The sequence below is a fragment of the Capsicum annuum genome, chromosome 1 (genome assembly GCF_002878395.1).
Source record: "Capsicum annuum cultivar UCD-10X-F1 chromosome 1, UCD10Xv1.1, whole genome shotgun sequence".
Taxonomy (NCBI): domain Eukaryota; kingdom Viridiplantae; phylum Streptophyta; class Magnoliopsida; order Solanales; family Solanaceae; genus Capsicum; species Capsicum annuum.
This window is the reverse complement of record NC_061111.1, coordinates 17223971-17237170: the sequence shown is the minus strand read 5'-3', so window position 1 is coordinate 17237170 and position 13200 is coordinate 17223971. Positions and strand designations below refer to the sequence as shown.

General features: G+C 35.8%; 1 protein-coding gene across 2 annotated transcripts; it reads left to right on the top strand.

Moving 5' to 3' along the window:
• Positions 1-7151: 7151 nt before the first annotated feature.
• On the top strand, positions 7152-12999 carry LOC107870678 (protein HAIKU1). Of its 2 annotated transcripts, XR_007043589.1 has the most exons (2): positions 7190-9501; positions 12084-12999. XR_007043589.1 is itself a non-coding variant. In XM_016717271.2 (1 exon), exon 1 carries the CDS (start codon positions 8142-8144, stop codon positions 9372-9374), a length of 1233 nt encoding a protein of 410 aa, XP_016572757.2. In that variant the 5' UTR covers positions 7152-8141; the 3' UTR covers positions 9375-9785. The 2 variants fall into 2 exon arrangements, 1 of the variants encoding a protein (XP_016572757.2); XM_016717271.2 differs by lacking the exon at positions 12084-12999 and having other exon boundaries at positions 7152-9785.
• Positions 13000-13200: the final 201 nt, after the last annotated feature.

Here is a 13200-nt window from a genome sequence, read left to right as displayed (position 1 = left end):
ATAATCTAGTCCATATTGCTGAGAAAAACCTGAGCTATAAGACAAGATTTGAGCTTTTCAATTGATCCATTTGCGTGACGCTTTATCTTGTAAATTCATTTACAAAAAATAGGTTTGACATCCTTCGGCTTTGCCATGAGCTCCTAAGTTTGATTCAATTTTAGCACAACAATTTTCTCCTCCATAGCTTTAATCCATTTCAGATATTGGAATGTTTCTTCAAAAGTCTCTGGTTCTTTTTCATCTTCTTCTACTATGGCAGCATTCGCATACTTGGGATTTTACTTTCTGATCCTTGTTGTCCTTCTAAGTGTAGGTGGTGTGTTTGCTTCATTTAGCTCACCTTCTTCACCCGATTTTTTGGTACAAATCAGTTTACCAAGAATTTTGAGTCACGCCTTTTTCAATCCTATCTTCATTAGCTTCAGTTTCAGCTTTGTCTAGACTCAAATGGATATGAGATGAGTCCAATACATCTTTGAAAGCATCTGAATCTGGCATCAGTTCCTTATTTGAAGACCACCATGAAGAGGCTTCATCAAATATCACATTTTAAAAAGTGTAACATTTTTCCGTTGTGGGATCACAACCTTGCCACCCTTTTTGTTGACTATCATACCCTACAAAAATACACCTAACAACCTTTTTGTCCATCTTGTTACGCAAGTAATTAGGTATAAATACATAGCATACACAACCAAAAAATACGAAAATAGCTAACTGAAGGTTTCATATTTCATAACTTCTCAAAAGATGAAAGAAAATTTAACCTTTGTTGAGGAAGTCTATTGATCACAAAAATTACAGTCTTCGTAGCTTCCATCCAAAATTGTCCCAGAATATTTTTCGCGTGAAGCATGTTCCGATAAATTTCTGCTAAGTGTTTGTTCTTCCTTTCTGTGGTGTCATTCTGCTGCCGCGTATTTGTACATGTGAACTGATGATGTATTTGACACTTTTGAAGAAACTCGACAAATTCATATGAGGTATATTCCCCACCATTGTCAGTTCGCAGACAAAGAATTTTCTTGTCAACTTCTTCTTTAGCAACCTTCTTGAATTCTTTGAATTTTGAAAATGTATCAGACTTTTTCCTTAAAAAATAAATCACAGTACCTGAAAAAATCATCAACGAAAATCAATATATATTTCATTCCACCAATAGAGAGTTGCTTGACAGGTCCGAACACATCTGAGTGAATTAAATCTAATGGTTCTTTAGCCTTATATTTTGACTCTTTATACAGAAGTTGATGTGTTTTACCATACTGGCAGCCTGCACATATCACATTTGTCCTTACTGAAAGTTTGGGAATACCCTTCAGTATTAATTTTTCCATCATGACACTAAGTTTTGAGTAGCTAATGTGACTTAATCGCATATGCTATAAATCTGCAGTTTTGTCCTTCCTTGTCTTGTCTATATATGCGGTTTCTGCCGACATTACATAGATGGAATTTAAGCTTTGTCCCTTTATTACTGACTCTTCTTTAATTTTAAGATCATGAAATATCCTTACATCTTGCAGATCAAACAGAATAAAGTGATCCGAAAATGTTAATTGTGCTACTGAAAGAAGATTTTTCTTCATACCTGGTATATGATAAACATTTTGAAGCAACATCAAATCAGCACAATTATTTGGAGACACTACAGCCTTATCAATGTGAGTTATCAGTAATTTTGCGTCATCAGTTGTCACCACCTCATGACTTTCCTTATACTCGAACAGATTTTGCAGCTTTTATTTGTTGCTAGTCATATGATTTGAGCATCCGAAATCAATAATCCAGTCATTATCATAGTTAATTTGTTTAGAGGTTGTACTGGTAAAAGCTAACTCCTCTTGTTCAAGAGCAAAGAATGCTTCAACATCCCAGTCATCTTCACTATTTTTCTTTGGACTGGAAGTGGCAGCAACATTACTTTCAACCAACCTTTTATTGAACCATCAAAACTTGGCTTTATGGCCCTTCTTTCCATAGTTGTGGCACTTCCCATCAAATCTGTTGTTTTTGCCTCATTAATTCTTTGAAGCTCCCCCCTAGATGATAGTTTTTCTATCCTTGATTACTTTTTATCTTATCGTCATTTCTTTTTTATCTACCTATATTGTACTACTTGGAGTTTCCTCTGTTTTTGTTGACGTAAAGTGCTTTCTCCTCGCCTTTTTGTGAAACTCCACTCATTTGCTTTACCATGGCTTCTTGGCCAGCAAGCAAATTCTCAATCTCCACAAGTGATGGTTGATTTTGCCATCCCTATACTGCAGTAACAAAGTTTTTGTATTCAGATCCCAAACCATGAATGATTATTTTTTTCATCCTGATATTTTCGATTGGAGATTTCACGACATATCGACTTCACTTTATGAAAGTATTGTGCAATGCTCATATCATTTGAGCTATCGACAACAATTCACTTTTTAAAAGTTGTAGTCTTATATCATTCTTCTTTGAAAAGAGTGCAGCCAGCGTGTCCCAAGTCTCCTTTGATGTTTCAACATCTCGTATATGTTCCAACACATCTTCTTCGATGATGATTTTGAGGGAAAATAATGCTTTTCCTACTTTAATCTTTCATTTTCCAAAGCGCAATTCGATTTTCTACCCCCGATTTGACTTCTCTTCTGTTGACAACCACCCAAAAATCTTGACCTTCCATGTAGGAGGTCATACATGTCATCCACGTTTTGTAATTCTGATGGTTGAGTTTCTTCACTCCACCCATGACTTGAAAATCAGTCATTTTATTTTCTATAAAACAACTGTTATGTTCAAGAAGATGGTTGTTGCCATCAACAGCTTAAAAATGTTTTGCGTGGCTTCTCTTTCTCTCCTTTAAATCTGGCTCTGATGTCAAATGAAGAACTCAACTCACAGGTAGCTTAGTAATGAAGCATAACAAATAACAGAGAAGAAAACAGAGAATAGAAAGCCTTGAAAACGTTTGCAGAGAATGTGGTTGAATACTTTCATTCAATACGCTTAGTGGCCTTATATAGGCTTACATAGTTGAAACAGTCACTATCTTACTAAACCACTATTGTAATTCCATTAAACAAGTTCTCCTAAACTTAAGAAACACATAGTTGCATTACTATGAAACAAGAAGCAAATATATCACAAACTGAAAAATAACAAATGCTAACTGAATGCTAAAATATAGCTACTATAGACTTAGTCAAAGTAGAAAGCAATAGTTGATGTTGTACAACTTTAACAAACAATGTCATGAATATTTCAAATATTGAATTTTTTCTTTTATTTGTAACTAGAGTTTTAAAAGATATTTCTAGGATTCACTCTGGGTTGAGGTACTATACAAATGCCTCCTCAGCTTATGTGTGAGGCTTATGTGTTAAGCATTCAAATGTATGTTCTAAATACGTCTAACATGTAATGTTCCAGACTTGTGTAATAATTTATAAATAAATTATATATCAAATTTTATAGTTAATACTATTGAATCTCATAATTGTTTCATAATATGCTTTAGTAGCTATTTTTCATCATTAGAAATGAAATTCCGAATCAAAATAAGCCAAGAAATAAATAAAGTGACCAAAATAGACTACCTATTTAATAAGTTATCAAAATAGGCTAAACGTAATAATTTATTACGTTTTACCTTTTTTTTAACGATCAACTAACGAAGTTGAACAATAAAAAAAATTATAAAATGTAATAAATTATTACGTTTTAAATTTTTTTAATAAAACATAATAAATTATTTAATTTTATAAAAAGAACTATACAACGTAACAATTTGTTACAAACTACACGAAAATTCAAAAAAGTTAATCGGCGTTTTGTCCCTTTTTGAATGCCAAATTGTCAAATTAACTTTTTGTTAAATCCAAAAATTATGAAAATCTGAAAAATTATACTTAAAATGTAACAATTGGTCAAATCATCTTTTTGAGTAATTAGTAAGAAAAAAATACTTGTCAGCATTATGTCAAATTGCAAGCGGGAATTGTGATAGCCACACTACGCTTTATGTCAAAAAAATTAGGTTTTTTCTTTGTAATAAATTTTTATGTTTTACATAAAATTTAAAAAATAAAAAATAGTGTATTATTCTATCAAAATTTTGTAATTATGTTTTACAAAACAATTAGTAAAATGTAATAAATTATTACTACGTTTTATATAAAAATTCAAAAAATAAAAAATAGTGTATTTTCCCATCAAAAGTTTAGTAAAACGTAATAAATTATTGTGTTTTATACAAAAAATTGTAAAAATAAATTATTACATTTTACTAACCATTTTGTTAAACTTAATAATTTATTATTGTACGTTTTATAAAACTTTTGATTGGACAATACACTATTTCTTTATTTTTTGAATTTTTGTATAAAACGTAGTAATAATTCGTTGCAAAATAATTGAATTGTTGAAATATTTTTTAGTGTTCAAAATAATTGAATTGTTCATTATTCAAGATAGATGCTGAAATTTTTTTTCAATTTTATCCTTCATTAATTAAATTTTCAAGGTTGAGTTTCAATGATCATTACTAATATTTTGGAGTTTGAAAAGGACAAAAATAGAAAAAACATGACTAATTTATGTCTTTATCTTTTTTTCTTAAAATGTGTTTTATATTCCAATAATTTAATTATTTTGGAATGAAGGGAGTATATTTTACTAATTTTTTTTATAAAACATAATTACATACAGTTTGATAGAAGAGTACAATATTTTTTATTTTTTGAATTTTTATGTAAAACGTATAAATTTATCATAAGAAAAATGTATGAGTAATTTTTTTGACATAATTCTTTCCTAGGAATTACTCAAACAGTTGATTTGACCAATTGTTACATTTTATAATTTCTTGGATTTTCGTAATTTTTGGATTTGACAATTTGACGATTCAAAAGGAATAAAACACTGATTATTTTTTTTTTTTATGTATTTTGTAATAAGTTGTTACGTTGTATAATTTTCTTTTGTAAAATGTAATAATTTGTTACGTTTTGAGTCACACGATGAAGTTGTTGAGTCACACGGTGAAGATTTGGGAGAGAATGGTCGAGCGGAGGTTGAGGAGGATAATGTCTATTTCAGAGAATCAGTTTGGATTTATGCTTGGACACTCGATGACGGATGCAATTCATCTGATGCGGAGACTGGTGGAGCAGTATAGGAAAAGGAAGAAGGATCTGCACATGGTGTTTATCGACTTGGAGAAGGCATACGACAAAGTCCCTAGGGAGGTGCTTTGGAGATGCTTGAAGGTGAGTGGGGTCCCGGTGGCGTACATCAGATCGATTAAGGACATGTATGAGGGAGAAAATACTCAGCTGAGGACGACGGGAGGAGATTCAGAGCATTTTCCGATTTTAACGGGATTGCATCGGGGATCGACTCTTAGCCAATTTTTGTTCGCGGTGGTGATGGATGTGTTGACGCAGCGTATTTAAGGTGAGGTGCCTTGGTGTATGCTTTTTGCAGATGATGTTGTTTTGATTGATGAGACGCGGGGAAGTGTGAAGGATAATTTGGAGTTTTGGAGACAAACCCTTGAGTCTAAAGGGTTCAAGTTGAGTAGGAGCAAGACTGAGTATATGGAATGCAAATTTAATGACTAGAGACATGAGGACGACGGGGTAGTGAGGTTGGGTTCCTAGGTTGTTTGTAGGAGGGATAGTTTTAAGTATCTCGGATCGATGATTTAGGGGAATGGTGAGATTGATGAGGATATCTCCCATCGTATTGGGGCAAGATGGATAAAGTGGAGGCTCACCTCGGGAGTGTTGTGTGATAAGAAGGTGCCACCCAAATTGAAAAGCAAGTTCTACAAAGTGGCAGTCTGGCCGGCCATGTTGTACGGAGCGGAGTGTTGGCCAGTCAAGAACTCCCATGTTTAAAAATTGAAGGTAGCGGAAACGCGGATGTTGCGTTGGATGTGTGAGCTTACTAGGGGTGATCGGGTTGGAATGAAATTGTCCGTGAGAATGTTGAAGTGGCTTCGGTGGAGGACAAGATGCGGGAAGTTCGACTAAAATGATTTGGGCATGTGATGAGGAGGGGCACGGATGCTCCAGTTCGTAAGTAAAAGAGGGTAGCTTTGAATTGTTTTAGGTGGGGTAGAGATAGGCCGAAAAAGTATTGGAGAGAGGTGATTAGACGTGACATGGAGCATTTACAGTTTACCGAGGACATGACCCTAGATAGGAAGGTGTGGAGGTCGCGAATTAGAATAGAAGACTAGTGCTTGTGGGAGGGTTGGGGTGGGGGTTTGAGGGTGGGGGGTGCATTTGGTACGTTAGTGTAGGGTATTATTGTGTGCGTGTCTTAGTTCTGTTTTGTCGTCTTGTTTCATGCTTTTATTATGAATTTGTTTATTATTCTTGGTCTTGAGTCGAGGGTCTATCGAAAACAGCCTTGCTACTCTCCGGAGGTAGTGTTATGAACTGCGTACATCTTACCCTCTCCATACCCCACTGTGTGAGAATATATTAGATTTGTTGTTGTTGTTATAATAGTTTATTACGTTTTTCAATTTTTTTTATAAAATATAATAATTTATTATGTTTTACAATTTTTTTTTACTGTTGAACTCGATTAATTGACCATTAAAAAGGAAGATTAATAAATTATTATATTTAGTCTATTTTAATAATTTATTAAATAAATAATCTATTTTAATTATTTTATTTATTTCTTGGCTTACGATTCTGAATTCTTAGAAATGAGAGGATTGCGAGTAACTCAAATTATGTGAGTAAAATAATTTCCTTTGCACAAGGTTTGACTTGTCCTAGTCACCATGCCAACTACGCAGTATGTTTCGTCACTATAATTCTATCCAATAGGCCCACTCGCTGACCCACCACAATACTTTTTCACAATTTCTCTACTTTTTCACAATTTCTCTTTATATATTTTTACTGGTGCATTATAGTAAAAAATTAATGACTAATTTATTTATTTTTAATTAATATTTAATATGAATAATTATTTAATATTTTTTTTGATAAATTAAATTTATTATATTTAAAGAATAATATAACAAGATCACTCTTATCATTTTATAATGTACTGTTACTTATTTAATATTTAGAGGACGATTATTAAATGAACGAGGAGTTTTTTTATTTAATTTCCTTGTTACTTCATCATTATCAAATTGTTTTTTCACATTATATAATTTTAACTACAAATTTCCATTTCATCTCTTCGTTGACTAATACCCCCACCTCTACTCCAAGCTAGGTTTTTTTTTTTTCTTTTTCCCCAAAACCATAGAAAAAACCCTTTAAAATAGTGAAAACTTTATACTGAATTAAGGAAGACGAACAAGTAGTTTCTTGATCAATCAGTTCACATGGGTTATTACTTATTTACCCCACTAATCAAGGAGTAAGTTTCTCTTCTCTTATCCTTTTTCAGAATTTTCTCTTTTTATCTGAATCTTGAAAATATATAAAAAAGGAAAATTGAGAAAAGGTGGGATTTTGGGTTTCTTTTTGTGAATTTCAAGTGTTTAGGAAGGATAAAAATTGGTTCGTGGAAGTCTATAGAGAGAAACAATAATTGGGTGTTGAGTATTTTATTGGTTCATTTTTGTAATTTGGGGAATTTGAAAAGGTGGGGTTTTGTGTTTTTTTTTTTTTTTTTTTTGTGAAATTCAAGTGTCTGGGAAGGATAAAGATTTGTTCTTGGAAGTGTATAAAGTGAAATAATAATTGGGTGTTGTGTATTTTGTTGGGAAACTCACTTGTTGGATGATTTTTGGGAATTTGAGGAAATTGTTTTGAGCTGATTTGATGTGGGGATTATACTGTACTGCTGTATATTGTCTGTATTGGGCAAAGATCCTTGAAGGTTGCTGCGTGTGCTCTTGACGTCATATACAAATTCAACTGAACTGTTTTCAGGGTAAACATTGTTATTGCAGTTTAAAAGTTTGCAACTTTGGTTTTGGTTCTTGCTTGGGTACCTTTTAAATTTGTTATGATTGAAAATTGGTTGATATCTCTCGAGGGTTTACTGTAGTGGTGTAAGTGCTGCTGAGGTTTTGTATTGTCGTGAAGCAAAGTGAGTGTTTTGATTGAAGTTCATTGATGGTTTGAAGAAGAGGTAAAACAACATTTGAAGTTCAGTTACTGTAGAGGAGTATTCAAATGGATAATTCAGATCGGTCTAATAATCGGAGTCTTGATTATTTGGGTGTGAATAAATTGGGGAAGAATATAAAGAAAAGTCCTATACATCAACCCAGTTTTAATAATGCAAATAGTGCTAGACAACAATCTCAACCCCAAGTTTATAATATCAACAAAAATGATTTTCGGAGTATCGTTCAGCAATTGACTGGTTCGCCATCACCATCTCAAGAACCTCAACCTAGACCGAGACCGACTCATAATCCACCAAAGCCTCCAAGTATGAGATTGCAAAAGATTAGGCCGCCTCCTTTGGCACCAATTAATCGTCCTCAAATTCCTATGCACCCTCCTGCACCGATGCCAGTCCCAGGTCAACCTGCTGCTGGTGCTGCATACAATAACAATTTTGCAAGGCCTCCTCCTCCTCCTCAGTATGGTCAGCCATCTCCCCCCATGTTACCACCCTTTACCCCTGGTGATGTTTGGGCCAATACAGCCGAGTCTCCAATATCAGCTTACATGCGGTACCTTCAAAATTCAATAATAGATCCAGGGCCTAAACAAACACAACCTCAAGGCCCTGCTCAGACTCAAGCACATCCTCCATCAGCCGGTTTACTTCCCAGTCCTTCAATGCCGCCGCTTCCTTCTCCTAGGATGAATGGCCCGCCTCTCTTCCCATCTCCTAAAATGAATGACCTACCTCTCCTCCCATCTCCTAGAATGAATGTCCCTCCTCTCCTCCCATTGCCTAGAACAAATGGTCCACCTCCTCTACCATCACCACGAATGAATGACCCGTCTCGTCTCCCATTGCCTAGAGCAAATGGTCCACCTCCTCTCCCATCCCCGCGAATGAATGGTCCACATCCTCCTTTCCCATCCGCTAGGATGAATGGTCCTCCTCCCCCTCCCCCTCTTCCATCTCCTAGGATGAATGGTCCTCCTCCACCTTTTCCATCTCCAGGAATAAACGGGCCTACTTTTTTGCCTTCCCCCACTTCTCAGTTCCTTATGCAATCACCCACTGGCTTCTACAACTTGTTATCTCCTCGATCACCTTACCCATTGCTTTCTCCTGGTATGCAGCATCCTCCACCACTGACTCCGAATTTCTCCTTCTCTCAAATGGCTCAGCCTGGGATTTTAGGCCCTGGACCACAGTTTCCCCCATCTCCTGGTTATGGATTTCCTTTGTCACCTTCAGGGTTCTTTCCTATGACAAGTCCAAGATGGAGGGATCAATAGTGCTTGGGAAAAGACACCGACTCTGGACAGCTCCAGTGAATGATATTGGTTTGAAGTAGTTCGTGATGGAAATCTTCTCCAAATTCAAGCTTTATACCTGTTGAGATACAATGTACCCTAGCTAAATGTAAGAGGTCTCTTTAGAAATTTGCATTTACTTTTGTTTTTAATTTTTTAATTATTTTATTTGCACACATTGCCATCATAGCTTAACTCCTTGTGGGTAGAATCTGTAGCTGATTCATCTCTTTATTCTGGTAGAACTTTAGGCAATGTAGTTAGTTAGGCAACTCAAAAAGGGCTGTAGCTTATTGTTTAAAGTGATCTATATGTAGGATAAATGCAGGAAAGATTCTTGTAAGTTGTAATTGTACTGTCACATTTGGAATCAAATACTTTGAATTTTCTTCATCTTCTTGCGTTTCATGTGGATAAGTTTTCTTTTGATGATTTCATATTTGTACGATGTTATCATTCTTTGTGGCCCTACAGGTTCTGTGCAATGTTTATTCATTTTTCATGCATGTGTTTATTGAACCTGGTATCCTACAAAACTCTCAGTGCTAACCTTTCCTCACATAGGGGAAGGAGGAAGGGACAACTACGAGTGGGACGGAGAGAGACAGGAGGGCTGGTTTTATCATCTAATTTTCATTTGAGTTGTTGCCAGAAGTTTGCCAAACAGTGTTAAATGAAAACCTAATTTGAATGTTGTTCTATTGAATCTAGAATTTCTCTGTCCTGGTGCACTATATCCTACATAATCTGAACATTTTGAGCGTCAGAGTGGAGTTAAGCAATTCCATGAAGAATTCCCTGTCAATTGCCAAGGAAGAGGAGAAATAGATCCACTTTACAATCTCTCGACTCCTAATATTATATGTGAGGCGAAGGTTAAAGGTGAAAGGCTGATGAGATGACCACACAGAATGTAGACATGGTCTGACAGCCATACTGCTGGAATCTAGTTCTGAACTAAGCTTGGCCGTATTAATAAGTGATCTTCTTCAGTGTTCAGTTCCATTAGAACATAGAGAACTTCTTTTATCATATTAAAATGAGCCATCCTTTTTATAGCAGTACATTTGGGTTTCTTGTTTTGGCTCACTGGCAATGGTTTTCGTATGTGTCCATCTTATTATCAGTAATTTACTAAACCCTCATATTCCCATATTAGCATTGAGTATGTATCTGTGTTGTGCCAGTAGTTGGTGAAGCAACACCATATTTCGGTTGAATATTCGTGTTCACAGACAAGCATTAGAGTTGAGATATGTCAACTAAAATAATTGAATAGCTTAAATGGTTACACTTCAGAAGTTATTAGGGAGCTCATTTGTATCATTTGTGGTAAATGGAAGTTAGACAAGAGGAGTGAAGCTGATAGAAGGTTGGTTCTTGGTAATGGCAATGCTCTCAATTTTTGATAAGCACAAGAGGTGGCAGGCAGCGCCTCTATTATTCTGCAAGAGGTGATATCTGAATGCAGAATGAGGAGATTCCTGTGCTGCACTTTGTTTGGAGAAGTTAGGGTCAAAGCCAATGATTCTTTACATTTTCACTGAAAGCTTTAAAATGCTTACATCTTAAGAAAAAATGCTTTCAAAGTGCAACGAGATAGTTGCGGCCAATTTGATAAGGTGATAACTTCATTCGAGAGAGCTTATGATTGGTCATCTATGTAAGTACCTATCTGTCCATTCCTTTGAATTTTGAAAGTTCATTGTATTCACTCCTATAAAGACCTCCTACCTGCTGTCTTAATTTTTCTGTTTTTTTGGAAGAATAAATTTGAGAGATGTGCAAGTTGTAGTGATCTTAAATGGTGTGTGTGGACTGAAAGGAATGAAAGGTATTTTTGTGGAATCTCTACTCCGAATCACTATTTTAATGCTAGATGTTTGCTTAAATTATTTTGTTGGACAAGCCTACCCCTGTAGTTAGTGCTGATCATTTTTGGACTTTGTTAGCTCCTAAGTCTTAGCATGGTTGTGTTTTAATGGAGCTAATATTTCTTCTTTTATTATCTTGTGTAATGCCTTCCTAGTGAAATACCTTACTTCATTTAAAAGGAGGTGTAGTGATCGGCGGTTGGAATAGGGAGGCTTGGGGCAATGGCGAAGTTGTCTCTATGTAACCTATATGGGTCACAGGTTCAAACTGTGGAATCAACCACTTGTGCTTGCGTTAGGGTATGCTGCCTACATCTTGACGCCTTCTGGGCCCCCCTTCTCAGGATCCTGTGTAAATGCAGGATGCTTCATGCACCGGGGCTGCCCTTTAGTGATCTGCAGTTGGGTGGCCAGTATCATCTCTTGTCTGAGAACCTAATGTAGCTAAAGTTGGTTATGAGATCAGTTCAATATTTCTGATTTTTGATTAATTTGTATAGTTAATTCTATAATTTCGGAAAGTCCTCTGTCCGTATAGTGAATTTATAACTGGTATTTACTACTCTACTACATGCAACAACATACAAAGTGTAATTCCACAAGTGGGAGGGTGGTGCGTACGCAGCCTTACCTCTACCTTGAGAAGGTAGAGAGGCTGTTTCCAACAGGCATGGCCTTTCTAGGGCTGTATATTAACTCTCTTTAGTTTGCATAGGATTCCTATTGTAGTTCATGATTCATGGGACAAGATTGTTGGCTGCTTATGTCTAGCCACATGAACATTTCTCATCTCTTGGCTCTTGGTTTATTGCTGCAGCTTTTGCTGCATTCCGTCTTTGATGAAAAACGGTACTTCATAGCCAGTGAAGTCTTTGATGAAAAACGGTACTTCAGAGCCAATGAAGTCTTTGCCTGGTTGCAGCCTGCAAGAAACTGAGCTTGTATTACCACAGAGTTGCGGGTGAGCTCATATTTGCTTAATATTCTTCAAGTGCCTTTGTATTAAGCAAGGTTTCTCCTTAAAATTTAAAATCTGTGTACAAATGGACATCAAGTGGGATCTGGGGAGGGTGAGGTGTACGCAGACCTTACCCCTACCCTTGTAGGGTGGAGAGGTTGTTTCCAATAGACCCTTGGCTCGAGAACATCATATCAAAGTTAGAACTTGTAATAGTTTAACGAATTAACTTCTTGAAAGTTGTATGGAGTTTGATTCTGTCAAGTGTATTTTGGATATCTCAAAATGGAAACCAGAGTGTTACAGAATTGTCCAGTGGCTGTTGCTTCTATATTGAGACAGAGAGAGCTGCAGTATTGTCCCACTCCTAGTAGCGTGAGGCTGCTGCTGAAAGCAGATTAAAATAACACAGGTTCAGACCATTGAATGAGCTCGTCGGCATTTTCTTTCCGGTGGTTAAAGTAAGTATTGCTTCAATAAGACGTGCTAACATAATTCTTCCTGGGTTTAAGCTCATAAAATTTGACTTGGTAGTTAAGTAAGTCGATGTGCTTTCGCCTACTTGCACATTTGGTTTTGTGATTCTTGCACAACTAGCAAGAGGAAAATGCAGTGTCAACTTGCTCTACAACTTCTTGTCAGCTGCCATTCTTCGTTTATATGAACGATTCCTCGTTTAAGAAACTTTTTTCTGTATACATATATAAGATCATGTGAAATTTTCCTTCACTGAAATTGCTATGCATTCATTATGTTGGAACACTTTACGTGGGAAGTTGACTCGAGTAAAACAAATTGTTGCATGTTTCCGTTGAGTCTTATATCTTACTGAACATTAACTCTTCTTCTTTGTTCTTCGTTGAACTACTTAAAATGACCAAATAGTTTCTACATGTGTGGCATGAACCATTGTATTTATGGAGCCATGGACAATTTATTTAGCAAAGGAAAGAGAGGGAAAGTAATGGGGGTGGAG